This window comes from Lathamus discolor, chromosome 1 (genome assembly GCF_037157495.1).
Source record: "Lathamus discolor isolate bLatDis1 chromosome 1, bLatDis1.hap1, whole genome shotgun sequence".
NCBI classification, from domain to species: domain Eukaryota; kingdom Metazoa; phylum Chordata; class Aves; order Psittaciformes; family Psittacidae; genus Lathamus; species Lathamus discolor.
The window spans coordinates 102,836,946-102,863,125 of NC_088884.1; the positions used below are offsets into that span (position 1 = coordinate 102,836,946).

The 26,180-nt window shown below is 43.4% G+C and overlaps 2 protein-coding genes and 1 long non-coding RNA gene across 3 annotated transcripts in view; 1 reads left to right on the forward strand and 2 right to left on the reverse strand.

The window, feature by feature from the left end:
• The first annotated feature begins 89 nt into the window (after positions 1-89).
• PPM1K (protein phosphatase, Mg2+/Mn2+ dependent 1K) lies at positions 90-17,086 on the forward strand. The gene is made up of 8 exons (XM_065688552.1): positions 90-185; positions 1,676-1,792; positions 2,569-3,065; positions 3,631-3,731; positions 11,133-11,298; positions 11,872-12,016; positions 13,057-13,191; positions 13,661-17,086. Exons 3-8 carry the CDS (start codon positions 2,626-2,628, stop codon positions 13,790-13,792), a joined length of 1,119 nt encoding a protein of 372 aa, XP_065544624.1. The 5' UTR covers positions 90-185; positions 1,676-1,792; positions 2,569-2,625; the 3' UTR covers positions 13,793-17,086.
• LOC136018909 (uncharacterized) lies at positions 1,351-2,885 on the reverse strand. The gene is made up of 2 exons (XR_010614634.1): positions 2,355-2,885; positions 1,351-1,484 (listed from the first exon to the last, which is right to left on the reverse strand). It is a non-coding gene; the product is annotated as an uncharacterized LOC136018909 (long non-coding RNA).
• A 5,424-nt stretch (positions 17,087-22,510) lies between the features above and the next one.
• WDFY3 (WD repeat and FYVE domain containing 3) overlaps positions 22,511-26,180 on the reverse strand; it is a 175,717-nt gene continuing 172,047 nt past the window's right edge. Inside the window, exon 66 of the mRNA XM_065688594.1 lies at positions 22,511-26,157. Coding sequence (XP_065544666.1) covers positions 26,037-26,157 — 121 coding nt within the window. The 3' untranslated portion in view covers positions 22,511-26,036. The remainder of the gene's footprint in view (positions 26,158-26,180) is intronic.

The following is a 26,180-nucleotide window of genomic DNA, read 5'->3' on the forward strand; positions in this document are numbered from 1 at the left end:
GGGGGGAGGCTCGGCCGCCGCGGTGGCCGCCATTGGGAGCGGCGAAGAGGGCAGGGCCGCGGCGGCACGGCCCCGGGCGCCGCCAGATTGGCCCTGCGAGCCGGCGGGGCGGGGCCGCGGGAGGCCGCAGGGCTCTCGCAGCGCTGGGGCACCGCTCGCCGCCGGCCGTCGGGGCGCGGAAGGAGGTAGGGGCCGCCGCACCCCCGGGGCAGCCCGGCGGCCGCGGCAGCGTTTAGCGCCCGCACGGCTCAGGGGCTGCGGTGGCGGAGGGGAGCGCGAGGGAAGGTGCCCCCGGCCACTGCGGGGAGCGGGGCTGGGACCCGGGGCTGGGAAACGGCTCCCGCCGCTCGCCCGTTTCGGCGAGCGGGGCGGCGCGGGCCTCGGCGTACCTTGGGAAGGAGGCGTGCTCCGCTCCGTCTTACCCGCACCGGTCCCTCCCGGCGGCGGCAGGTGCAGCCGCAGAGCCTTGGTAGGGGCGACCGGCAGCCAGGCGGGAGAGAGTGAACTGCTGGACATCATGTGCCGTGCAGAAAGGCCGGCAGCGGGGAGCAGCCTCGGCGCTGCCCTCCCGGCTCTGCGGAGCCCCTCACTGCAGCCCGGGGACAGCACAGGCAGCGCTCCCGGTGCGGTGGGGCGGCGTTGGAGAGCTGTGCTGCTGGTGTCACAGCAGCCCTTCCTCGGGGCGCGAGCAGCGCTGCCAGGCCAGCCCTGGTCAGCCGGTGGGGTGCTAACTCGTAATTAGGAAATAGCAGGAGGGACCTCTCTAAACGGCTGCAGCCTGTGCAGTGTATTAGTCAGGCAGCGGGTGAGATAATATTGCCACTGATTTTAAAAACCCCTCTGATTTAAGACGAGCTTAACATACAGAGATATCAGTACTACCCACAGCTGTGGGGCTTGGAAAGCATGCAGGGCAAGAGCAGTTATACGTGCTCAGAGTTTAAAATTCCTTTTCAGAATACATCTAATCCCCCCGGGCAGCAGGCATGCCTTCTCTTTTTTCCGGGTTTCTTCTATTCCCCTCACCCCCTTCTCGCAGTCTGGGAAATTTCCATCTGTCAAATAGCAGCCAGACTGTAAAAAGGGCACCATGCACATTGGGCTGCAGTTTAATCACTTGCTTCATTTGCTTTAAGCATTACATTTCAGCTTCTGACTGCAGGAACTATTTCTTTAAATTAAGAAAATCAAATCTGTACAGATTAACAGGATCAGATGGAGCACCTCAAGACAGATATCCACCTCCAAATGTCTGTCTTGGACTTTGGCTTTAACACTAGTGCCCCCCTCTCCAATACCTTGGTCTTGTTTTCCCAAGATAGGCTTGCCCTGCATTTGCAAACGTATCAGTTAGGAAAGCACAGGCTGTCTTATGTCCAACTGGAAGCACAACTATTTACATCACAGAAACTAAAGATCAGCTTCCTACTCATGACTTGCAGAGGCACTTGAAAAGCAAAACCGTCATCAGTCCTTATGATTGCCTGAAAAAAAAAAAAAAGGCCTTTTGAGAGTTGAATTTGATAGGGAACAAATACATTAATGATCTTGGGATTTTGGATTAATCTTCAGATTCATGCTGTGGATACTGGGAAATGAAAAGATACCTAACGTTTCATGTTCTGCTTTCAAGCTGACAGAAGTGAAATCACGTGCAGGTTTTGTTAATTGGCAGGCTTTCAATCTGGTCGCGCTGTGTTGCACAGAAGGAACTTAACATACTGTTGTTACCAGTCAAGGGTAACAGAAAAGAAAAAGCAACTCAAGGAAGTAGACGAGTTTATAAATACCTGTAAGTATACTGAAATGGGGATCTGATGTTTATGCCACCCCTAAGTGTTAACTTAGGGAAATGTTAACATTCCAAGTGATCAGTTCCATTCACCTGGTAGCTTAGCCCGTATTTGTTTGGTGTGATAACAAGGATTCTCAGCACATCTAGCCTTTTATCAACTTGACAGTTACTCTGTAAGTGCTAAGTAAAGAAACCTTTCTTCATCTAATATTGCATGAAAGGTAAACCAAGAACATGTATAGCAATGAGCTTTGAGCTCTGTTGAAGAGTACAGAACTGAGTATCATGTGCAAATGAAAAAAAAAATCTCTTTAAGCAAAGATATTTCTCCTTCCTTTCACCCTGGGAATCACAGAAGCCACAGTGCAGATGTTTCAGCTATTGTCTGAAGAGCATGCATGATAAGCTCACTTTCACAACCGTACCTCATATTTTACATACTCATGTTTTAGCTGACATGCAGCAAAGTCATTATCACTCTCATCTGTTCCATCACAACCCCCTCAACATTTGAAAATGCAGGATAACTTTCTGCGGGTGGCCAGCAGAAATGTCTTACCTCGATCTGTCTGCAGTACTCCCCATTAGATGGGGGCTGGTCTGTGTAGGATTGTTTCTCAGTGAGTCATGCAGATAGCTCTAGTTTCTTCTAGGCAGTGCTGTGCTATGCACGATTAACGGGCTCCAAGGGTGACATTGTTTCCTGAATGATGTAACTGAAAATTCTTCTTCCCGTGCTTCTTGTTTCCTGATCAGTTTTCTCTTTGTTTTAGAAGATATTCCAGCAGCTGCAGATCTTTTATTCCTACAAATCTCTGCAAAGACAAGTTATGTCAACGACTACATTAATTAATCTTGTACGGAATGGAGGATATCAAGTAAGAAGGAGAGCTGTGCTGACATCCCGCCTCTTGCAAGACGAGAAGCGTCCAACAACTGCCTGCTACAGCTCCACCTCTGAGCACCGTGCTTCCCGCTTCGATCCAGATGGGAGCGGGCGACCTACCACATGGGATACCTTTGGCATCTGGGACAATCGCATTGATGAACCTATTCTCCTCCCACCAAGCATAAAGTATGGGAAGCCAATTCCAAAAGTAAGCCTGGCCAATGTGGGCTGCAGTAGCCATATTGGGAAACGCAAGGAAAATGAAGACCGGTTTCATTATGCTGAGCTGACAAAGGATGTCCTGTACTTTGCAGTATATGATGGACATGGTGGGGCAGCAGCAGCTGATTTCTGTGATAAGTACATGGAAAAATATATTATGTAAGTGTGCATCAAGTGAATACATGTCAAATGAATTACAGTAAAGATTCCTTCCTTAGGACTGAAGGGCAACCAGTGCATCATACATAGTTACTAACTCTCCTTAGGTTATAGAACCACCCAGCCCAATGGGACAGCAGGAACATGGGACTGGAACAGCCTATTACAACAGACATGTTATGAACTACTTATTTTGTATGGTGCCTGTCCCATTGAGCAAGCTCTCAAAGACAAGAGGGGAAAATACGATTGTACTCACCTTCCAGGAAAGGACTGGGAATGCAGAGAGAGTGTGAACTGACTGTTTGCAGATGGGGGCACTGTGATTGCTGACCTACTTCTTGCATGCACTCTTTCTGTATCTGCATGTCACATACCTGGGTGTTGGAACAAGAATTTATGTATTTTCAAAATTACAGAATTATACTTCCAGTGCAGGACTATTAACCCTTCACTGAAGTCCAGCAGTACTCACTGCATGCACGGAGGAGATAAGGCTATGGAAATGATTGATCAAGATGTATTGGAAAGAAGCTTAATCTTATTTTTGCTTGTTTGTTTCCAGAGAACTTCTTGCTGAGGAGGAGAACTTGGAAAATGTTCTGAACAAAGCTTTTCTAGAAATAAACAACGCATATGAAAGGCATGCTCATCTGTCTCCTGATGGTAGGTAAAAAATACTCTACTCGTATGGTGTGGAGCAAAAGGTTTTTCTTATTTGCTCAGTAGTTTTATAGTAAAATGTCCAGAAAAATGCTTGAAAACAGTTTTATTTAACATAAGCTCTTGCTCTGATTGCTTACTGCAAAATGAAACAATTACGTTTTACCTCCTTAAAATGAAAAAGCTATAAAAGTCTATATCAAATTTACTGGGGGCGTTATTAATCTGGATGTTAACATTATCATAAATGAGTTCATCCTAATGTGATTCTGTCAAGGAGAGTGTATATCAAGCTAGTAACGAGTGGTTTAGACTTGCAAGGAGCATAACTACTGTGTGAAGAATCTGGAGGGAGGGATAGTTTGGGGATTTTTGATGTTGGTTTTCTGGGGGTTTTGCTTTGTTTTTTAACTGTTACTCCTATGGGCTAAAAGCAACAGTGTCAAAAGAAAAGTTCCTCTTTCTAACCTCCTTGCTGAGGAGGAACATAACCCAAAATTAATACAATTGATATTGCTTCTGCACAAACAGAATCACAAGAGTAGCTGAGTGTGACAGGATAAAAAGTAGTGTAAAGGAAACAAGGTTGTCTGTGGCAAGGCTGTGGTAAAGCTGGCACCAGACCTTTTAGACTCCTTAGTCCTGGCTGTTAATCAGGTTCTTGTAAATGTGTCTAGGGACAAAGCACATCTGAAGTTCCAGTTCCAGCAACTGGAGCTTATAGAGAGCTCCCTTGAGAAGGGAGATAGAGGACCCCATCTGAGTTCTGTCAAAAGAGTTTCCTTAGACATAGGTTACAATTTAAAGAGTCAGTTTAGCCAGTCTTACAAACCAACCAAACAAACAAAAAAACCCCACCAAACTCCCTACCCCAAAACAAACCCAATTAAAAAACAAAAAAAGTTCCCAAACCAAAACAAACCAACAAAACAAAATCCCAAACCAACAAAACCCAAACCAAAACCAAACCCCAACTAACCACCAATACCACACACAAAAAACCCCAAACCACAAACAACACAAAACAAAACCTCCTGTCCCAGTGCTGGTGCAGGTGCTGGCAAAATGACTGAGGTCGTTTTGAGAAGAACAGAAACTATGTAAGTTTTCTCTCCAAGAAGGACTTGAAACCAACAACCACTCTAGGGACTGAAGTGATCCTGTATTCTCAAGCTACTTTTCTTAAGCAATGAATTAATACAGTCAAGTAGTAGAGTGGCTTCCTGCACTTTACCTGCTAGATCAATGTATTCAGACTCAAATATTTCTTGGCAGGACCAGTAGCCTGACTGTTGCAGCACCGGGAGGGATATGAATCTTTCCCTTACCTGGTACAAGATAAGATATCAGGGAAAAAAGTCTTTCAGCCCTTAAGAAAGGGGAATTAAATCTATATAGCTCATTTCCCCATTATAGCCCTTTTTATTTTATACTGGAATCCTTTTTTAAAAAAAATGATGTGGTAAAGAAGTCCAGAGTCGCTTTTGACCTATGGGGTGAGTTAGTTAAACTCATGAGCTCATCAGTAGAGCAGATGTGCTTTTTATTCAAGAGCCTCCTTGCAAATACATTTTCCTAAAAGCCCAATTTTAATAAGACATGTAAATACAGTCTTATGTACTTCTCTGGCTCAGGACCTTTCACTAACATGAAGATCTGTTACATTTGTCCTTCTCCCTGCTCCTTTGTTAGCAGGGTAGCTCTTGGTTTGGCTCGTTGAAGTGACCTCTGTTCAGTGGCAGAGCAGCTCCTTGAGGAGAAGGATTGGGAACTGTACTTGGTATATTATTCTGTTATTCTGAAAATGGTTTCTGATTGTAGCATTTCATACATGAGACTTACAGAAATGGATAACATTATCAGACAAGTTGTGCAGCAAGTTGAGCGTTTTGCAGTTGTTTATAGTATTTTGTTTTCATATTATTTAACTAACTGGTATTGCTTAATGAAATATAACACAAATGCCAGCAAATTTACATTACAGTTACCAAGATACTGGACAAACCCGGTTCATTAAAAAAGCTTGAGGTCAAGCAAACTAGAGGGCAAAAACATTGCCAAACATCCGCCAGGGCCACACTCTGTCAAGCACTCAGTGTTTCTCAGGTAGGCTGAGCACCTGCAAGCTCTTGCAGGAGTCCGTGGGCCCAGGACTCTTGATTGGTTGCCCAGCTGAAAATCAAGCTGTAAAGCAGAGTGGAGTAACAGTCTGTAAAGACAAATGTGGATTTCTGAACAAATGAAACTTTTTGCATATCTGTTGTTAAAATAATTCAATATTATGTTGACTGCTTGGTGTGGATATTTTTGTTGTTGCTGCTGTTTTGAAAGTTACATAAAATTTCAATGCTCGGCATGTATCCTTGTTAGAAGCCTACTTCCAAACTGATTCAGTTTGCCAGCAAAATTTCTGAATAATTGTGGCTATTCTAGATGTGACAGTCAAGCTGTTGCTGAAGTATCTTGAAAATGTGGCTGGTTGTGTAACACTGGGTAACCAGGGTATGCTGGATGCTCTCCAAGAGTGACCTCCTTGTGAAACCCAGCCATAGCTGATGAAGTGGAAAATAATAGGTTAGTCTTGTTCCAGCAGATAACCCCATCAGATTCACTCTTTCACACAATATCTGCAAAAAAACCCAGTGCATGTTCAGGATGTCCAGGTCTTTACTAACACAAGACCAGCCTTGAAAGTGTGTGCCTGGGTGTTTGAAGGAAAGTAAGTCCTGGGACAAATCCCTGTAGCCAAAATTGCATGGATATAGTTTGACACATTTTCTATATTACTATTTAAAGGATAAAAAGCTCATTTAATGGCACAGATTTAACAGGACTAGAGATGTGCCTTGTTGGAGCACCTAGCTACGTCTGGCATGAGGTTCACTAGTGCTGTTGGAGTGCTGTAGTGGTCCAATATCCCCTCTGATAGTGATCTGTACCTGTTGTTTCACACAAAAGCGTAAGAAACTTACTGTAGGCAGATCTGGGATAATCTGTCCTCCAACTAAATCCTTCCTAATCATTAACATCTTAGAGATATGCCTGAGCCTTGAAATATGGTGTTTGATACCTCTTAAAAAATGTATTTTAATTTGCTTCCACATATTTAAATATATCCAGTCACTTTTAAATCACTGCTAAATTTAGGCATAGGACACAGCAAAGGAAGCTGTCCAACAAACAGGTCATTATCCATGGGAGAGCTGTTAACATAGATGGACAGAATTTTCTGATATTTTGGACCAGCTATAAAATCTGAATTGTAAAGGCTGAACAGCTTTGCTTGACAAGGACAGAAATAAGAAAGTGAATTGTATGCTTCAGGAAATTTGAGCATCTATCTGGAGAAACATAAGACAAACCCTCTCCTGGCCTAGTGCTGTCCTACAAGGTACTGCTACTGCTTCTGTTCACTGTAATCCACTACTTGGAGAAGACAACAGGAGTCTTTCCATCGACCTCCACATTCAGTTCACCCAACTCTAATAAGATTGGCCACTCACTTCTGGAATAGCCATCTGATTAAAACATAGCCAGGTATTAACTGGAGTGTCTATGTTTGAAAGGCACTCCTGTAATCTTACTGTGCTGAGTAAACAGCAAAAGTTGTTTTAAAATAACTAAATTAAAAAGTAGTGGGGTTTTGTATTGTGGTTTTTTAAGTTACCATTCAAACATGATTTTTATTTCTTTGAATATGTTAACCTGCAACACTGAGGAAGAGGGAGAGCTGCAGAAATTTTACCGGAATGTATTGTAAAGCCATCAACATTACAAAGACAGCCTTTTTATCCTGATTATTACCTAATCAAATTCAAAGATACTAATTACACTATTAAAGGAATGTTTATTTTGCATATTTTCCCATGAGCTAGAACAATTGACGTACTTCTATTCGATGCCTTTAAGATGGGCCCATTTTAGCCGGCATTAGTTTGAATTCCCCATTTTTGTGTTCTATGTAAATATATATATAAAAATACATAAATAACCTTGCGGAAACAGATTGGGCCATATTCTGTACTGAAGATGTTCAGAGTGGCCACTCTTGCCATGTATGAGACAGCTGGCCCTGTAGCACTGATAAAGTCCTTTGATTGATTTGTGGGATGGTTACTTACCTCCATAGACAAAAAAAAAAACCAACAACTGAAAGGAGTTTTTATGTGACTCGATTTAAACTGCTTTTGTCACACAGTTTTAGCAAAAAGGCAAGAATGGTATTAATTCCCCAGAAATACCAAGGCTGGTTTATCTGTAGCAAAAGATGCATGTGCAAGCCTCAAGTACTTATAAATGACCTGCAAAAGTGTGCAGGCAAACTCAAGAGTGACTACGTCTCCAGTTCTGCAGCTCTTATTCTTTCATCTTCAGTGTTGCAGGTTTATTTTGTTTGAAGTCCCTGGGTGAATTTTCTATTTGCCTCTGTGTGCGTGTTATTTGTGGCAGACACTGTACCTGGTCAGCAGCTCTAGAACTGGAGGCCCTCGACTCTATATGCTGGGCTTCAGTGGAAAGAGAGATCTGCTTAATTTTGTCCCAGGTGAAGGAGTCCGGCGGTTCCTAGCCTGGACTACTGGAAGGTTCCCACATCCTCTTTGTCACATTAGTTGAGATGACTTGCAGTAGAAGTTGTCCAGTGAGTGTTAAGAACCTATTGAAAGATCTTAGTTTTATAGTGATATTGTCAGGAAAACAAAATAAACTCTTTAATTGTTAAAACCAATATATATATGCAACATATTTTGATATTACTAAATAACCTAGCAGCAGTTGTAGTAAAGTGTTAGAGATGTTATCCCATCATCATTCCTGTGTTTTTGAGCTATGCTAGAAATCACGTAAGGCTTGTAAGTCAAGCTACTAGTTCTTGCACCCCTTCCCCGGATCATTAACGTGTTCCAAGGAAGAAAGCATGAGCAGCATTTCTTTTTCCAGGAGCGCTATTTAACTAATAGATGTATGTAAAGCTCAAGTCAGTACAACTATTACTACAATTCTTGGCAGTATCTTGAGTTGTTCTTTAGTACCATCCCTTGATTTTGTAGTCACGGCTCTTTTCTTAGAGAGTTTGCACTTGAAAGATGCAGCTTCACCTCAATATCCAAATGTTTCTAGTCATTTATGAACTAAAGACTACAGATCTTAACTTTTTCAGAAACTGCTATGTTTTTCAACATAACTCCAAAACCAAGGAATGAAATGGGAGAGTAGTAGCAGTTCTGCATTAATTTTAATGTCTACATAAAACATATTTTCCGTGAAATAAAAAGGTAGTTTTACATATGTTCTTCATTTCAATTCTTTTAACTGTTGGCTAAAACAGGTATTTTACTGGTGCTACTAAAATTTCTAATTGCACTGGTTAGCATCTTGCTTTCATAATGTGCCTCAAAGTGATCCTGCACTGGACTAGTCCTTGCTTCAAATTAGAAACAGGATGTCAGTGCTTACCTGAATAGTCAGAAGTTACTGGCATCTAAATAGTTCGAATATCATAGCCTGCATGGCAGCCATAATGTAGTCCAAGATTTGACCATAGTCACTGTGGTTGATGTTCATGATTGACATGTCGGTTAAGTCTATAGCTAAACCAAGACCTCATTGCAGTAATAATACCTGTTTTAAATAATAACAAAAGCTTAGTTTAGACTGTTTTGTGAGTTTTTTTGGATCCATCAACTCGATGCTTTTTCTGCACAACAAGGCTCAATGCATCTTTCAGGGCTCTGCACTTCAGTTTACTCCCAACCCCGGTTTACTTACAGGGGGGTACTGAGACCTTGCAGGGTTGGGGAAGGAGGTCTCCAAAATCCCAGAGCACTCTCATTTCTGTTTCCATAGTACACAGGGGGTCGTCCCATGTGTACTGTTTGCTGGCAACTGGTCAGAGACGGGACTGGCTGGCATTCATTGGGCTCAAACATGCAATCCTGTCTCAGATCCATCCACCTCCCCAGAGTCAGGGCTGCAGCGCCAGAGGTAGGAGTGCACATAGTTGTAGCTGAGCTCTGCATTGAAGTGGTGGTAGAAAGATCTTTAACTGTTAGTGATGTGAAAACAAGAATGTAACTGGGGATTCTCATTCCTAAATTAGCCCAAAATGCCTTTCAAGTTAGCTTGCTTTTAAAACCTGGAAAAACTGGAAAATCCCAGAATGCAGGAGACCTAGAGAGGGCCTTTCAAGGGGATTTGCACTGGCTGTGAATACAAATGTGCTTTGGGCAATAGCAAATGCCAGACATTTTACTGTGATAGCTCAGGTCTTTCCAGGCACCTTTCATTGGGTTACCTTTGCATAGTCTGGGGAAGGGAAGATGCTAACTGTAAAATGGGTCTACTCCTTTCAAAAAAAAACAAACAAGAAAGGAAAGCTGGATGGTTCTTCTGGCATCTCCTTCACTGCAGATAAAACTACAGATCTTTTCTGAAATAAGGCAGACTCATAGTTCTCCTTTTCAAGCACTTATTTTTTTTCTGGTGTTGTAGAAACTTAAGAAGCCCTTAAATTTACTTGCACAAGTTAAGCCACCCAGGTCTCTGAACTCATTCAGCTCAGCTGTAAGAGAAAGAAGGCAACAGCAAGGGCTCTGGTTTGCCCCCTAGGCACACCTACACCCCTGTAAACAGACCCCACTGGTGCTCCGGGCAGATTGCCCAGATCACAGCCACTGCCAGCTGACTGCATCTGTTTGCAGGCACAAGGCAAGAGGCAGAATCCAACTTCACCTTTGCACTGGGACCTCCAGCAAGTTGAGAGGGTCTGAGGAGAGCAGCATCCCTTTCTGAAAAAGCCAGAGATCTGCTGACTGAAAACCCTTCATCTCTTGGCAAGACTGGGGGAAGCAGAGGGAGATTGTAACCACTCTGACAGCAATGGGAGGATGACACAAGCTAGTGTAAAGGAGTGATCTAGTGTTTCTCTTCTGGTGAACTATGTGGAGCTACAATTACTGTTACTCAATTGCCCACTTCACAGAAAGGAAGAGCCATCAGCTTTATGGTGGGTCATCCATACAGTCACTGTGCCCAGGGACAAGGGTGATAACCCTGTAACTTGAGGTGAGCTAGTTTTTCTAGCTAGCTAGAAAAACATTTGGCTACAAGCTGAAAGAAAGCCACTGTACCTTGTAAATGCTTTTATTCCACTTGCCCTCTTTGCATGGAGCCATGTTGTTGCACAGAAACACTTTTCCTTTCTAATTCCTCTCTCTCCCCCCAGTCCTACATGCATGTTTCCTTTTTCTTCTTTTTTTTTTTTGGATGTAGATTTAGTTTAAATGTACTTACTGGTAACATAGAGCACAAGTTGTCTTCATTTTACCGATTGGAACTGTTATAAATGGTCCTGTACTCTGAGGCAGTGCTATGCTAAAACTTCTCTCTTTGATATGACATTTATAGCAACTCTGATGAACTCTGGGACCACTGCAACAGTGGCTCTGCTCCGGGATGGTATTGAGCTAGTTGTGGCAAGTGTGGGAGACAGTCGTGCTTTGCTGTGTCGAAAGGGGAAAGCCACGAAACTCACCACTGACCATACTCCAGAAAGAAAAGAAGAGAAAGAAAGGTACCTGTCAGCTAATGACGTGGCTTCCCAGGGCAGGGCCTCAGTCAGGATGTGCTGGTGTTCTGCTGCTTGGTTGGGCCTGGAAGGAAGCAGAGAGTTGAACATAATGCCCCAAGACCACCTCTGAGTGGGCAGAAAGCAGCACAGCACCAGTTAATTCACATGGTTCCGTTTAGAGGACTGGGGATATGGAAAGCCCTACATGAGTATGAACTCTCAGCAGTAAGATCAGCATAGCTAAGACTTGGGTATGAACTGTTTCAGCAGTAAGATCAGCATAGCTAGGACTTGGTACAGAGCTGTGACTACCTGGCTCAGACTTGCCCAAAACTGCCAAGGTAGAGACAAGACCTGCAGAAATGCACTATGGTGCCCAGGTCAGGATTCAGCCCGCCAAGACACATCCCTTATGTGGACCCTCCAAACAGCTAAAGCCAATCCTCAGTCTACCAGCTTAGGTCCTCCATACCCCATTCTGGGTCAGTAGCTAGTGACAGAAATTGCAGATAGAGACAGGGGTAACGGTGTGAAGCAGTAACTCATACTTGCTTTTTCTTTTGTGCCTCTGGACAGGATTAGGAAGTGCGGTGGCTTCATTACCTGGAACAGTGTGGGACAACCTCATGTGAATGGTAGACTTGCAATGACACGGAGCATAGGAGATTTGGATCTTAAAAACAGTGGTGTGATAGCCCAGCCAGAAACAAAAAGGGTTCAGGTAAGAGAAGTCCTGGTTTACAGGGACAGCAACACTTAGAGTAAGGGGCATCACAGGTATTTGATGCAGGTGGTGGTATCCACATGATGTGCCCAGGTGATGCCTGATGGCCAAGCACTGGTTTTCATTTGTGATGAAGTAACTGGAGACCAATTCTAATTAAGTAATTTCAGATTAACACTAACAGGACAGAAAATCTGGCCCTGATACTAAATTCAACCAGATCAACCTCTAAATCCCATTTCTCACAGTACAGTATAGCATGAGGGAAGAAAGATAACACATAATATCTATTACTGAAATACAAAGGTGTTAGTCTGTTTGGGTATTGTGGTCAAATGAATAGTTTTGACATTAATGCTGATATAAAACCATCACTGAGAACTAGGTGAGATATGAATGGGCTGTCATCAAAAAAATCATAGAGGCTTATACTCTTAGGAGGAAGGGAGGAGAAAAAGGCAGTTGCATGTACCTTAATTGTTCAGAAAACAAGTTGACCACCCAGAAGGTGTTCAGCTTATCTGCCTTCACATTGCAGGAAGGCTCTCCTCTCAACTCATTTTCTGTTAGTTTTCTGCAATGCCACTCCCAGGTCCTGGGGAACTTATATTTAGTTGGTCCTAATTAAATGCCACCTGCTAGACTTGAGGGGCTTAGGGAGAAGTCTGCAGTGCTATCATGTCTTCCTTGAAATCCTTCTTTAAGGAAGCCTTTTTTCTATTGGGCCGTGTATGGATCTGGTCTTTTGGCCTCAGTGTATTCAGAAGGCTGCTTCCTATAACTGGAAGCACCTTCAGACTCTCTCCTCCAGTATGAGCAACACAGTCTGTGTGGCTGATAGATACACCTGAGGATTCAAGGGGCATCCTTTGGCTAGGCAAGGGTTTGGAGGTTCCTGTTAGTCCTTGCACACAAAGCAGGAAAGCCCACAGCATCTCCTGAAAAGGTTCTTTGCAACAGAGTGTAGTATAAATTAAGGCAGGTAATTTGCCTTGCAGCACTTGCTGCACTGTTGTGTATACTGTGTGCTTTTGCAGTTGCAGCATGCCGATGACAGCTTCCTGGTCCTCACTACAGATGGTATTAACTTCATGGTGAACAGTCAGGAGATCTGTGACTTCATTAGCCAGTGCCATGATCCCGCTGAAGCTGCCCACGTTGTTACTGAGCAGGTAATGCCAGGGCTCATTTTGGCATCAAATGCTTGTTGGTTTTTGGTTAGTTGGTTTTAAAAAAAATGAAGGGTACAACCACACATTCAAGTAAATTGCACTACACTGCTTGAGACATTCCCTAGTGCCACCACCCAGCCTTTGCCTTACCCTGGGTGTTGCCACATTCTCGCCAGGTAGGCGTCATTTCAATTAACTTGCTTAGCTGATGATCCACTGAACTGAATGGGGCAATAACTGCAGTTTATTCCTGTGCTGAATATGTGATCAGCACAGACAGAAATGGCCAGTTTCTCACCAGGGTTCTGGATGGTGGCATATCCTATGGAAAGCTCTGGGGCACTCCAGAATGGAGTGTCAGGGCTGGGAAGGGGCAAGGAAGGAACTCTTGAGCCTCCCATGTGGAGCCAGACACTTTTTTCCTTTTCCAAGCAAGGTAGTTATGCTGACAGCTTGTTTCTTCTTTCAGGCAATACAGTTTGGCACTGAAGACAACAGCACAGTTGTCATAGTGCCGTTTGGAGCATGGGGGAAGTACAAAAACGGTGAGATCAACTTTTCCTTCAGCCGCAGTTTTGCTTCCAGCGGGAGGTGGGCATGAAGACCTGCCACAGCTATCTTTTCCTGCCGTAATCTGGGCACAGCGTGCTACAGGAGAAAACACCCATCTGTTCATAGGTTGACTCAGTGTCTTGTCCATCTCTTCTGCTTCCAGTGTTATAGAAGATGCTACTGTTTTGTTGGTGCGTAATGACCCATTGTTGCTTATGGCTGATCACATTTTGCTGCGGTTATTTATTCCAGTTGGCATTGAGGCAGCTATTTCTTTGGGTTTGTAGTCCCAGTAGCTCTGCACATCACTTTGTTCGCATAGATGAGGCTCTGGGCTTTCACCTAAGGCTGGAGGTGCACAATTGTTTCATACCTACTTGTACTACCCAGGACCCTTCGTTATCACGTAGCTGTGTATGCCTGAGTCTGAGCCACACGCTGGCTTCTTTGTATGTTAATACTTGGGGGAACAAATGCACAGTGTTCTTAGTTAGACAAAAATCAGGTTTGTTGTCTTCCTCTGTTGTGCAGCCACCCAAAACTCCCCTGGGCTTCAGAAGTGGGTGAAAAATAAGAGAGAGGTGTTTAGGTTCTGATGCCAGTGGCGTTTGGTGTAGCTGAACTCTCTGAGTGCTGCTTTGCAGGGCTTTTTTACTCTCATCATCATCATCATCCGTGATCCTCTGGCTCCAAGGAGATGGAGCAGGCTGGAGTCACATGCCATTGCACAGATGGGAATGTTTCTTCATTGGGTCCAAAGCCCGTATGGTCTCTGTGGACCACACAGCAGCCCCTTGCACTGTCCTCTCTTTGGTGTGCCAGCGCTTGACAGGAGCACAGAGGAGGGAATAGGCTGCACGTTTTTGATAGCCAGAGTCTCTCATCAACTTGAACTTTTATTTTTTATCTTTTTTTTTTTCCCTCAAGAAAACCAGCTGATTTCAAAGTATTTAGTAATCATGGTTCTTTGGATGTGTAAGAAGAGATTATTTCATAAATATATGAGGATTTCTTGCCCTTCACTGAAGGTTCTTTCTGTTAGTCGTGATCTCCTGTCTCTCTTCATGGTATACAGGAGGCTGTAAAATGCCCAGAGCAAGTAAGCTAGAGAAAGGAGAGTAGTATAACAACATAAGGTAATTTTTCTAAGTTTTGGGTATTGTTTCTAGTATGTGTCAGATATTCAGAAACTAGAAAGTAGTTTTATACTTAAAGGAAGTGTTTCTACTTCCCTCTCTGGAGGGAGCCTGTGTCCAGTAAGACATGGCAGGGGCAGCACTCTGAGCCAGCTTTTATTGCTGCTGTGACACAGACTGCAGGTGATGTGTTGGTAGCAGGTGAAGATCTGCTCCAGTGTGCCTCGTTCAGACCTCCTTCCTCTGCTCCACATCAGGCGTGCAGCTCCTCTGGCCTCTGAGTCACCGTGTTACAATGCAATACGGGCTCTTCTCAGGCTTGTCACAGTATTTTTCATTCTGTCTATGGATGTTTCCAACAGCACAGTTGTAAAAACCAGCAAAACAAAAATGTGAAAGACAAGTTGCCTGATAGAAATAACCTTGCAGTAAGGAAAAATATTTGAGAGGCCTGGCCTGATTCTTGTTTTCCAGTGTGAAGTAAGTGTCTTGATTACTTTCAGCCATTTTATTTTAGCCCAAGATACAGCCTAGACAGTCATTCCACGTGTTTTTCCCTGCCTCTGGCAGAAGGCCCAGGAGCACCCAGCAGAGCAGCATTGTACTGACAGTAACAAGTATCAGTGTTTAGAGAGTATGCTGGTTTTGTCCCATCACTTGGTGTATACAATGTGTACGTTTGGTTTATAAATACAAAGAGCTTGTGAACTGGTATATGTAAACCGCTGTTGTATTGGATGCTGTTGCCTAGGCCTCTGTAGCAAGAACATCGCTGTTTATAACTATAGAATCACAGAATAGTTAGGGTTGGAAAGGACCTTAAGATCATCTAGTTCCAACACCCCTGCCATGGGCAGGGACACCTCACACTAAACCATGTCACCCAAGGCTCTGTCCAACCTGGCCTTGAACACCTTTCTCCACAGATTTTTCCCCGGGGCTGGGGTTAGTGGAAGATGTCCCTGCTCATTGCAGGGGGGTTGGACTAGATGACCTTTGAAGGTCTCTTCCAACCCAAACCATTCTATGATTCACCTGAGATCAGAATGTTTGCTGGGTACAGTGCTTGGCTCAGACTTGCTTACTTGAGGCAGAGGGGCACTTTCAGTTGTTACCAGCCAAAGCAGGTTCTTCTTGGTCTGCGGAAAGTCTGCCACAACCCTTTTGTGGCAAAAATGGCAAAACATAGCTGAAAAGCCTTTCTCCTGCCAAAGATGTGACCTGCTAAAATAGTGAGTCCAACAGTTTGTAGCAAAGGGTTAACCACAGCACAAAGCAATCTTACTCCAGGAACAGAGAAGAGGGGTTGGAGTCAAGTTCTGGAGATGGAGTTGCTGTGGGAGTGGCTTTGGTGTCAAGTGTTAGACAGGCTTGAGTGGTGCTGCAGGGATTTTGGACAAGCTCCATAGACACTGTCCTATTCCAAATGCTGTTCATTTCTGTTCCCTGGCTAGCCATCTATCCAGACAGAAAATAGCAAGGGTGCTGGGGGTGTTTGTGACAAGCACTGATTTGTTTTGGAGTGCTGCTGGATACTTGCCAAGCTGGAGACATGGTATTAAATGTCATTAGTGAAAAACACTGCAAACGAAGAGCAGGTGCTCTGAGCAAGGAGCTGGCAGTTACAGCAGCTTCTACACATTGACCCACATGTAACATGAAATGAGTTGTTTCTTTCATCGGAGGTTTGGGGTGTTTTTTGTTTTGTCACTATCTCGTTACCTGATTGCAAAGAGAACAAAGTGGTTGGAGGCTTTTATTTCTTCTAAGAGACTAGCTATCCTCTCAGAGGAAGGATCCATCCATAACTTTGCAAAATAGAAGATGTGGGAACTAGATGGTCTTAAGGTCCTTTCCAGTCATAACCATTCTATGATTCTGTGATTAGATAAAGATGTACTGGTGATTGCTATTACCGTCTTTATACAATCACAGAAAAACTTAGATTGGAAAGGACTTGTGGGTATCATCTAGCTTTGACTCCTGCTCAAAGCAGGTCTAACTTTAGCATTGCCTACTGCAGTGAAGGGATGTCTCCCAGTATGGAAATGGCAGTGCCTGAAAAAGGATATGACAGAATTCAGCGTGCAGTGCAGTTTACCTGTGGAACCATCTGACTGTACTGAATTTGAACACCCGTATTTAACAGGCACTTTGTGTAGGTACCAAGAAATTTCACAAATAAATCAGCACATAAATAAAACTAAGATACGAGTCATTTTGCTGTAAGTGAATAATAATATTGACAGGGTTTTCTTCTAGCTAGTCAATAACCCTCCTGCTGCCTCTAGCAGCTCTGCAACTAACTAGCTTTACACCCAGGGACCAGCATAGTTCTCTTGCCTAGCAGAGAGCTCCTTTCAACCTTTTTGAGGGCAAAGAGCAAAACATCCTAACAGTAGCAGCTGCCTATCAGATAGGGGTTTTACTGAAGGATCATTAGAGGTATCTTACACCTGAATGAAACAAAACAGACTCTCAGTTTCTACTCTAGCTCTCTGTCTTGGTCTTGCATCTGTTGTTTTCACAAAAGGAATGGCACTTTTTATTACAGACTGAACACTAAGGGTGTCCTACTGAGCAAACCGTAACAAGTGTTTGCCCCTTTTCCTACCTTTCAGGGATGGATTCTGAACTCCACTGGATCTGGTAAGAGTATTTTCTTGCCCGAACAGTGGTATCTTGCTAGGTACAGGCACTGCAGCAGGGTGGGCTGTGGGCAGAAAGGATGCTTCCACAGGATCAGGGCATCAGATCAACTTTTCTGTCCCAGGTGGATGTCCTGTGGTCAAAGGCATTGGGGTTTCTAGCTAAGGGAAAAGCACAAAACAACAGATACCAGTAAAACTGGTTTAATATAAATATAAATATTTCTTGAATAAATTCAGTTGGGCACTGCTGGGCCCATTTGGTCACTTTCATAACAAGCTAAACGTACTGCATAGCAACACTCTGGGTATTGGCTCCAAAGCTGCTGTTCCCAATGCAGAGAATACCCAGTGGGTGTCTTTTTGACCCAGGTTATGGAGTGCTTGGGCAGCAGCACGGGTCAACTTTCTACAGACTTAAGTGCAATTGCATACATTCGTTACATAGTTAGCCTTAGGACTGTGTATAATTCTTGTGGTTTGATGTTTATGTTTGGTGTAATCAGTATCCATAATTCATCTACTTAATTTTATAGAGGTGTCCAATTTGCCTCTCTTTATTATTAATGATTGTTCATCTTCATTAACTCAAAGCCACAGTGGAGCAAGTAAGTCTGTACTGGAAGGAACGTTTGAAGTATCTTCTAATAAAAAATTAGCTTCTTGACTTGTGTCACTACCAATGGATTCTTCTCTTCCACCACACTGTGAACTTCCAGAAGAGTTTGTTCTTCTCAAGCTGTGTTGCAACTGTCATAGAAAGACAATGGCTTTGCTTACAAGAACATTCACTCAGTGATAACCAGTGCAAAGCATCTTTTATCTCTGTGCTCTGTCAGCATCCATGAGCTTTGCTGCTTCAGGGTGACATGTTCTAACTTGCTATTTTTGTCTCTTATATTTGCATATATTACAATACTGAGACATCAGAAATCCCTCTCTCTAAAACAAGTCAGCTTTAACAAAGTATTTTTTTTATGAAGCAGGAAAGCACCCTGGGTAGTTGTCATGGTGAATGCTGCCATCCTGTGACACAGTGGAAAGAAACAAATTGGCCCTCCTCAATAAAAGAATACATTTTGGCTTCTGCATGGATTCAAGATGTTTCAGTTATCCTAGAAGAAATGATAGGGAGAAAAGAATAGCCAAGGGTTTTAACTCATCCACAGAAGTATCTCTCAGTGTTATTTTTAATTCCTAGTGCTTTTACAGCTGAACTCAAACCTACTTTTACTGTCTATCCCTTGGAAGGAGCAGCCTTGATGTCCTAGCAGTTTCCTACAGCGGAACCCCAGACCTTCCTTTTAGGAATAAAGTGAGGCTATTGTTGTTATCCTTTGTTGACAATGCACTTCTCAGCTCGGTTTGGGGCTGATCGGCTCTTAGATCTACGCATATATCCCTTGGTGGTACGCATATAGTAAGTGCTGCTCAGGTAGGGGGATTTTAAGAGCTTGAGTAGTGTGTTGGGGAAACCTGCTGGACAGCTTTGCCCTTTCCTCAGGCCTGCCCTTGCACACGAGTTGGGAATGGCTCCCAGGTTACTCTGCAATCAGAGCATTTGTCCCTTAATGAGCATCCTGCAGGAGAGGAGGAGGGCAGCTCAGTCCCAGCAGCTCCATGGTGGTTCCCTGCCCAGCTTCATCAGGGTGGCCCTGGGAGGGCAGCCAAGCTTTGAGGAAAGCAGTCCTTGCCCTCACGTGTGGCACTCACAGAAGCTGCCCCCTACCAGGAAAGCTGGAAGCTTTCCCAGAGCTGAGGGCAGCTTGTGTCAACAACCCTCACAGCCTACCTGCACAGGCTGGGGGTTGTGGCTCATTACACAGTGTTTTCATCACTGCTATTGGGCAAGCACCTTGCACACACACATAGACCGTACATCAGTGTTTGTATTTGTAACATAATCTTGCCCAGAGGTCATCTTTGCTCCTGCTCAGCTCAGCAGTGCTTTAACCTCCCTGCAGCTCTGCCCAGCAGCACAGCGCAGGCGGCACAGGCTGCAGTGGCACCAAAGGTGGGGAAGGAGCAGTCCCTCTGCTGGGGAAGGTGCTGGTGGGACAGCCGAAGCCCAGCACCTTGAGCACCGGCTGGATTTGAGCTACTGCTGGCTCTCAGCAGCCTGGTTTTACCCTTTACTTAACACGGTCATTACACTTCTTGGTCATTCCCCTCTATGCAGTAGTGACTTCACAGCTTTTGCTACGTGTTTACACTTGATGAACTGAATCTCCTGCTGGCCTACCTGCCCTCAGAGAACCTCAGCTGGGGCAGCATACCAAGGGCTGTGGCAGACACTGGAGCAGACACAACTGCACTTATGTTCATCAGTTGCCATGCTCAAGCTGAGACCCATGTCATACGAACTCTCCTTCTTTGGAGCCAGCCATACATCTAATGCAACGTCACTGAACTAACCCAGAAACACAAGGCAGGATTTAGCTCCCAACACATCAGTCCTGTTTCTGTCCTCCTCTGCACTGCATGGCAAACTAATCTTACCAGTGTATCAACACTGTGTCTCAACATGGAGACAACTTCCACTGCCATTAATTGTTTAAAAACACATTTTTTACCATGGCATACAGCACAAACCACTCCGAGGAGCCTAGAAAGCAGGCTCCAAGCCTCACCTTTCCCAATGGTCAAAGTCATCACAACTGTGATCAAAGACAAGCTGCTCACAGTATACTGGCCACAAATTTGGTAACAATGGACTTGGCTATGGCACTATCACAGGATGAAATGCCACTTTTTTTAGTTCATAGGTGCAAACACACCCCCAAACCAGAGCACTACAGACCTCTGTGAACAACAGGCACACCAAACAGAGGCATTGGAAGACCTGCCATTTGTTCTAGTGTTCTGGGAGGTGCTTCTGGCTGGTGGGAGTTGTGGTACAGTTAAAGGCCTGCACACTTGCAGTGAGCTGCCCTGTCACTCACCAACTGCCTTGTCTCACTCAAAAACTGACTGCTTGCCCAATCTGATGCCTGTTGGGGATTTTACTGCTCCAACACTGACATTTGAGCTGCCATGAATTACGTAGGGCACTGCTCTTTCTTCTCCTGGCCCTGGGTTTACTGAGAAGCCTCACAAAAAGCTATGGCTTTCCTAACTGATCAATCTTGTTTGTCTGGACAGAAAGGAGCCAACCTAACTCTCCCAGCACTCGATTTGCAACAGGGACTCTAAATTGCATTATCTAATGTCAACACGAAAACCTGTGCTCCATGGGGCAGGGATGGGACTGCATTTTCCCAGTCAAAAGGTCTGTCAGTACTGCAGCCCCCACTGCTTCTCCATGCTCACTCCTGGCACCTCCACTCTCCACCATGCCTGGGGGATGCCAGATGCAGTGGTACAGTCCTGCCTGCCCGTCACTCAGCCTCTGGCTCCATAAACAGCTTGGAAAACTCAAAAGCCAATTGGGTTTTGTTTGTTTCATCAAGGCAGGCTTCTCAGAAACCTGTGTGAGGGAGTTTCGGGACATGCCAAGGCTGGCAGAAGTGGAGAAGAGCACGTGCACACTTGGGTGGCTGAGGGTGCATGAGGCCACAGAGCCATACCACGAGGCTAGCTCACCTTCCCAAAGCTGAATGATGCCCTCCATCAGACTTCACAAGCTGTGGAGACAAGATGCTGCAGTGTACTCTCCAGGCAGGATGCGACATTTAACTGCAAGCTCTTTGCATCATTCAGAATGCTGCACCAAGTTAAGCACAAGTTAGCTAACTTCATATGGCACAGATCAAAGAAAGTGGCTACCTCCTTTTTTTGCCCATGAAAAAATGAGGTTTAAGTACTGCACACTGAACAATCCATCTGCATAGAGCAGCCTGGAGCTACTGTTAGGAGTTCATCTCTCCTCACAAAGAGTGAGTAGCGACGCCAGACCCTACACTCTGCGTCAGCATGGCTTAGTGGCCCAAAAATCTTCGATGAAGTTCATTCGTGACCTGCTCCATGAAAGCAGAACAGTATGCTGGGCTGCAGCATGTGTCAAGTGTCAAGCGTCTGCAGGTATGCTCTGAAGTACAGTAATTCCCCTGTAACACAAGGAATTCCCTGTTAAAGAGAAAACATTTCTTTTAGCATGTAAAAAGATTTAAAATATGGAAAGCCCACTTCTCACACTTGAACCTATGAGAAGTGGATATTACCAATGGCATAGAACCAAGATATGACTTAGGAAGGCCATGAAAATTCCTTCTGTCCCTACTGCTTGAGAGCACACTTAACTAAAACCACTTCCTTCATGGAAGAAGTTCATGTTAAATGCAGTAAGCATTACAGTTAAGTTCATTGGTAGAAGATCCTTTTGTTTTACAACCAATGAAATCACTTACTTGTCAAATACCAAGAATGCAGTAGCAACCCAGGTGCTCATCAGCCAAGAACGTGCTAGGCCCATCTTCATCAGAGCCTGTTTTTCAGTTAGAGAAGAACTGTTAGCCACCGTTGTTGGCATGTAATTAACTGCCAACATGAAAACCCACATTCTTTAGCATTAACAGCTTAGAAAGGGTACAAAAATGGATTTAACAAAAAATATTTCAGCATTTGGGGATCTTAGGCTGTTTCTCACCAGATATGGTCAAGTCCTGCTCTAGCAGTCATTCTCTCCTAGGGGAGGATGATTTAAACTGGATTTTGATACTTCCTCCTCTTCCACTGTCCTTACCAGCATAACTTATATAATTTTCTGTCTGCTTTCTCTATATCGGTACAGCCTATTCTTCTACACACTGCCAAATTCTGCAATGACACTTATAAAGCAAAACAGAATAAACAAAGACACATGATTTCACACTGCATCATTGTGGATGACTGTACTCAGGTTCAAAAAGCAAAACCATATAGCAAGGTATAGAAATTTACTCCTCATGACAATACACAAACATGTAACTCATTAGTTACCACTCCTATGTTAAAAATGTTTATTCAGCTGCAAATGTTGTGTCTTTCCAACAAATGCAAAACAGCTTTTTGGTGGTAAATAGCAGGTATTTATTTGAAATGAAAAAAATACTTCAGTACCTGAACTATTGCATTTAATCATGTATTGTTGTAATTGTGTTACTCTACCTTTTTGCATTGGAGACAAATATACAATGAACATTCAGATATCACAGATTGCACACTAGATAGTAAATCGTCAGGCCTTTTACGTAACCACCAAAAAACAAATATTGGATTCTGCAATATAGTACAAAATTCCACACTCCAGTCTTAGCCAGTTATCTTCAATTTACTCCTGATGCTGTACAAATAAATGGCCATTTAACTAGGGCTTACAAGTTAATAACAGGACAAAAAAAATATACATTGCACTGACACAAAAAGTCAGCTGTGTTAATAGTCATGCAACAAGTAACCAAACTTGCTGAAATTAAAAATACTTTCTAAAAACAGTTTTAACTGCATAAGTATTTTATACACAGTTCATTTACTGAAACAAAAGGAGTCTTTAAATGATACAAAGCAAATATAAGTTTCTACCAATTTTATACATAAGAAAGTGCAAAATAACTTATCTAAAGTGTTTTGCTATTGATGAATGTGGGCTGGAGGCAGCCAACCCCCTCTCATAAGCATGACATTACAGTTGCACACTAAATACGAATGTTAAGAGTACATGAATAAGTATACTACAAAGAACAAGGCAGGAGAAGACATGTGAGGTACTTGCAGAGAATACAGTCTACTAATGTTAGTGTACATGAGTATATTTTTGCTCAACAGATTTTTACATGGAAAACAAAGCAAGTATTTGCATTAGAAGCTTGAAAGAAATGGAAAAAAACCCACTCCCAAGTGAACAAAACAGTTGCCCACAGCACCAGCTGCCAGAGGAAATAAGGGCAGGTGTGTTTTTTCCCCTCCACCTCCTACAAGCAAGAACATGGGATTTGGGACAGCGCCCCTGAAGAATTAAGTCAAGAGGGCTGTGGTGATTTATTTCCAAAGTGTAAACTGGGACTCACCTCCTCACTACTGAGCTTGTAAAGGTAGTGACCTTGGTGTTTTTAGTACGCTGCCAAACAGCAAAAGCAGTGAACAACACCCCTACAATGTGCTTATGTAGCTGAACACAGCCAACTACCTCTTCACTAATGGCCCACTACCTTCATGACCCCCATTAGTGCTATACGCCAACTGTTTGCTTTAGTGTTTAAATTTTATCAGTGTTACTGTAATAAACCTAGTTTTTATCAGGATTTGATTATGTGGCTGTACAAGTTCTAGTCTGTAGAAAAGAAGACTTCCCTAAATTTTGTTTCGGAATCTGGAGGCAAGGGGAAGAAAACTCTGTGGACTCAAAGGCATTTCAGAGTTGTTAAAACAGCCTTTTCTTCAAACTGAAAACGTTAAGGCCACTAGCCTGTCCTCTGAACTATGCTGGTTTCGCATCATTTTGGGAAGGGTGAAGGCAACGTTAGAGAGAACAGCTGAACACAGGAATTCCAGTGCTCCGCACACACTGAGGACCTCCTTCCTGTTTCTAGGGACAAGTCTGTCAGAGTAGCCACGCAGCATGGCTACTTGATCATCGCTCTTTGGATCTATTTGGGTCAGCTAATCTCAATAAACCTGCATTTACTCAACAGTGTGCAAGGGCTCTAGAGAAGCCTTTCTGTTCATTTGGGGACCTAGTATACATACCAAAACAGGAATATATCTCATTTTACAGACCAGCACATACATAATAAACAAACATGTATCAAAATACATATTTAACCTTCAGTGCATAAACATGTGATACCAGGGTAAATAGTAAGTGGTCAGGATTAACTGCTAAAGGCTCAAATCAAGAGAAGACAGATGTGCTCCTGCAGTGCCAAGGACCTTCTGAAAGGGGTCACACCACCACAGAGGGTCCAGCATATTTGATGGTGCAATTCCGACAACAGTGATGGTTTCAACCATCCCAGGACCAGAGTCTGCCCAAATCATCCCAAGTGAAGGATTATCTCACTTTGAGTGAAGACACTCACTGAAGTACTAGCAGAGCAAGAGCAGGGCCACCTATCTTCTGTTGGTTTGAGTCACATCCTTACCGCTATTTAAAAGAATCATTATGAATATACCTAGATCTAGATCAGTTTGTCACCCATTTACAAAATATATACACATACATTAAAAAAACAAAACCAAACCAAACACCAGCCTGTCCCCTGCCCTCCCCTCCCTCCCACCCCCAACCAAAAACCCACTGGCAAGACCTCATTTGGAAATTAAGTCCATGGGCCCATCTGATGCACGCGTTTCAATCCCAGTGGATATCAGTGTCTCTACTTCATCCCATATGTAGTGCAAAATAAATGACAGAGTAGTAAAAAAATACTGCAATTAAATTCATATTTGAACTTAAAAACCATAATGGAAATCTACTGCTGTCCTCAAAGTTGTTGCCATGTACTGAAACACAAAGATAGCTCTTAGGAGCATTTCTGGCATGAGTAATATCACCCTGTTTTAGAGCAATGACTACTGTTCCAGAAGGTTTTTTTGCAAATAAGCTACAGGACAACAGCGGTTGAAAGTTTATGCAACAAGGAATTCATTCTGTACCTATATGCAAGCCAACTGCTCTTGACTAAAGAAGGTAAAAGCTGGTTCTTGCACTGCATGAATCAGCTGCTAATGAACATTAAGTAATTAACAAAACTGCAGCTCTGACATATGTATAAAAGAGGCCTTATTAAATATGAACAACACTGAGCTGGTAAATAGTTTGGTATAAAATGCAACACAAGTGTACAATTTAATTCCTGGTTATCTTACAGCTAGAATAAAATACTCCAAGTCCTATTCTCAAAAATGTTTTCTTTTGAAAAAATCCATGTAATTCTATGAACAGCCTCACTTAAAATTAAGATACTGTGGGCAACTGAAAGAACAAACATGCACAGACTGGATTTTTAACAGAAATATGCATAACGCCTTAGAATCTTTTTCTCTTTTTTTTAACATTCATATTTAAATTGATGAGATAAAGATGCCACACAAAGTATAGTGGTTAATCTGAAGTCCCATGTAACAGGCAGTTAAGTTCATATTTAGGTAAAAAGGCCATTATACCTATTTACAATATACACAGCTGCTTGCGAAGAAGGCAGATTTACAACTATCTTCTAAAAAGCCTTCCCCTCCCCCCGATAAAGATGACTAGCTCTACAAAAACAAGACAAGAATGGGTGTTTAGGATTAGTGAGGATTTTCTCAATAGCCACGTCAACATGGGTTTAGGGGTTGACAGTTCTATTGTGGTTATTAATAATGTCTTCCTGGGCCTTGCTCTTCACTTAATTATGCCATTAGCCTCATTTACCTTCTGTCAACGCAAATCAACTCAATGATCCCTTTTTTACTTATAGTGCTTAAAACTCAGTATAAGCTTAAGTGTAAACAGACAATATTCTAATCCCTTCTGATCACTGCACAATACTCTCACTAGTTCTTGGAGTGACGGTGGGGCTGGATGGAGTCCCTGCTTGCCAGGACCCCATCAGTTTCTGGGCCCCTCCTCTGAACCCCTCTCATGCTGCAGGTTGTAGAAGCAGTTCTGGCAGACTCGGACTGGGGATGAAATCTTCAGACGCTTGATTTCAGATTGAAACCTACTGCACCTGTAGAGGAAAAACAAACATGG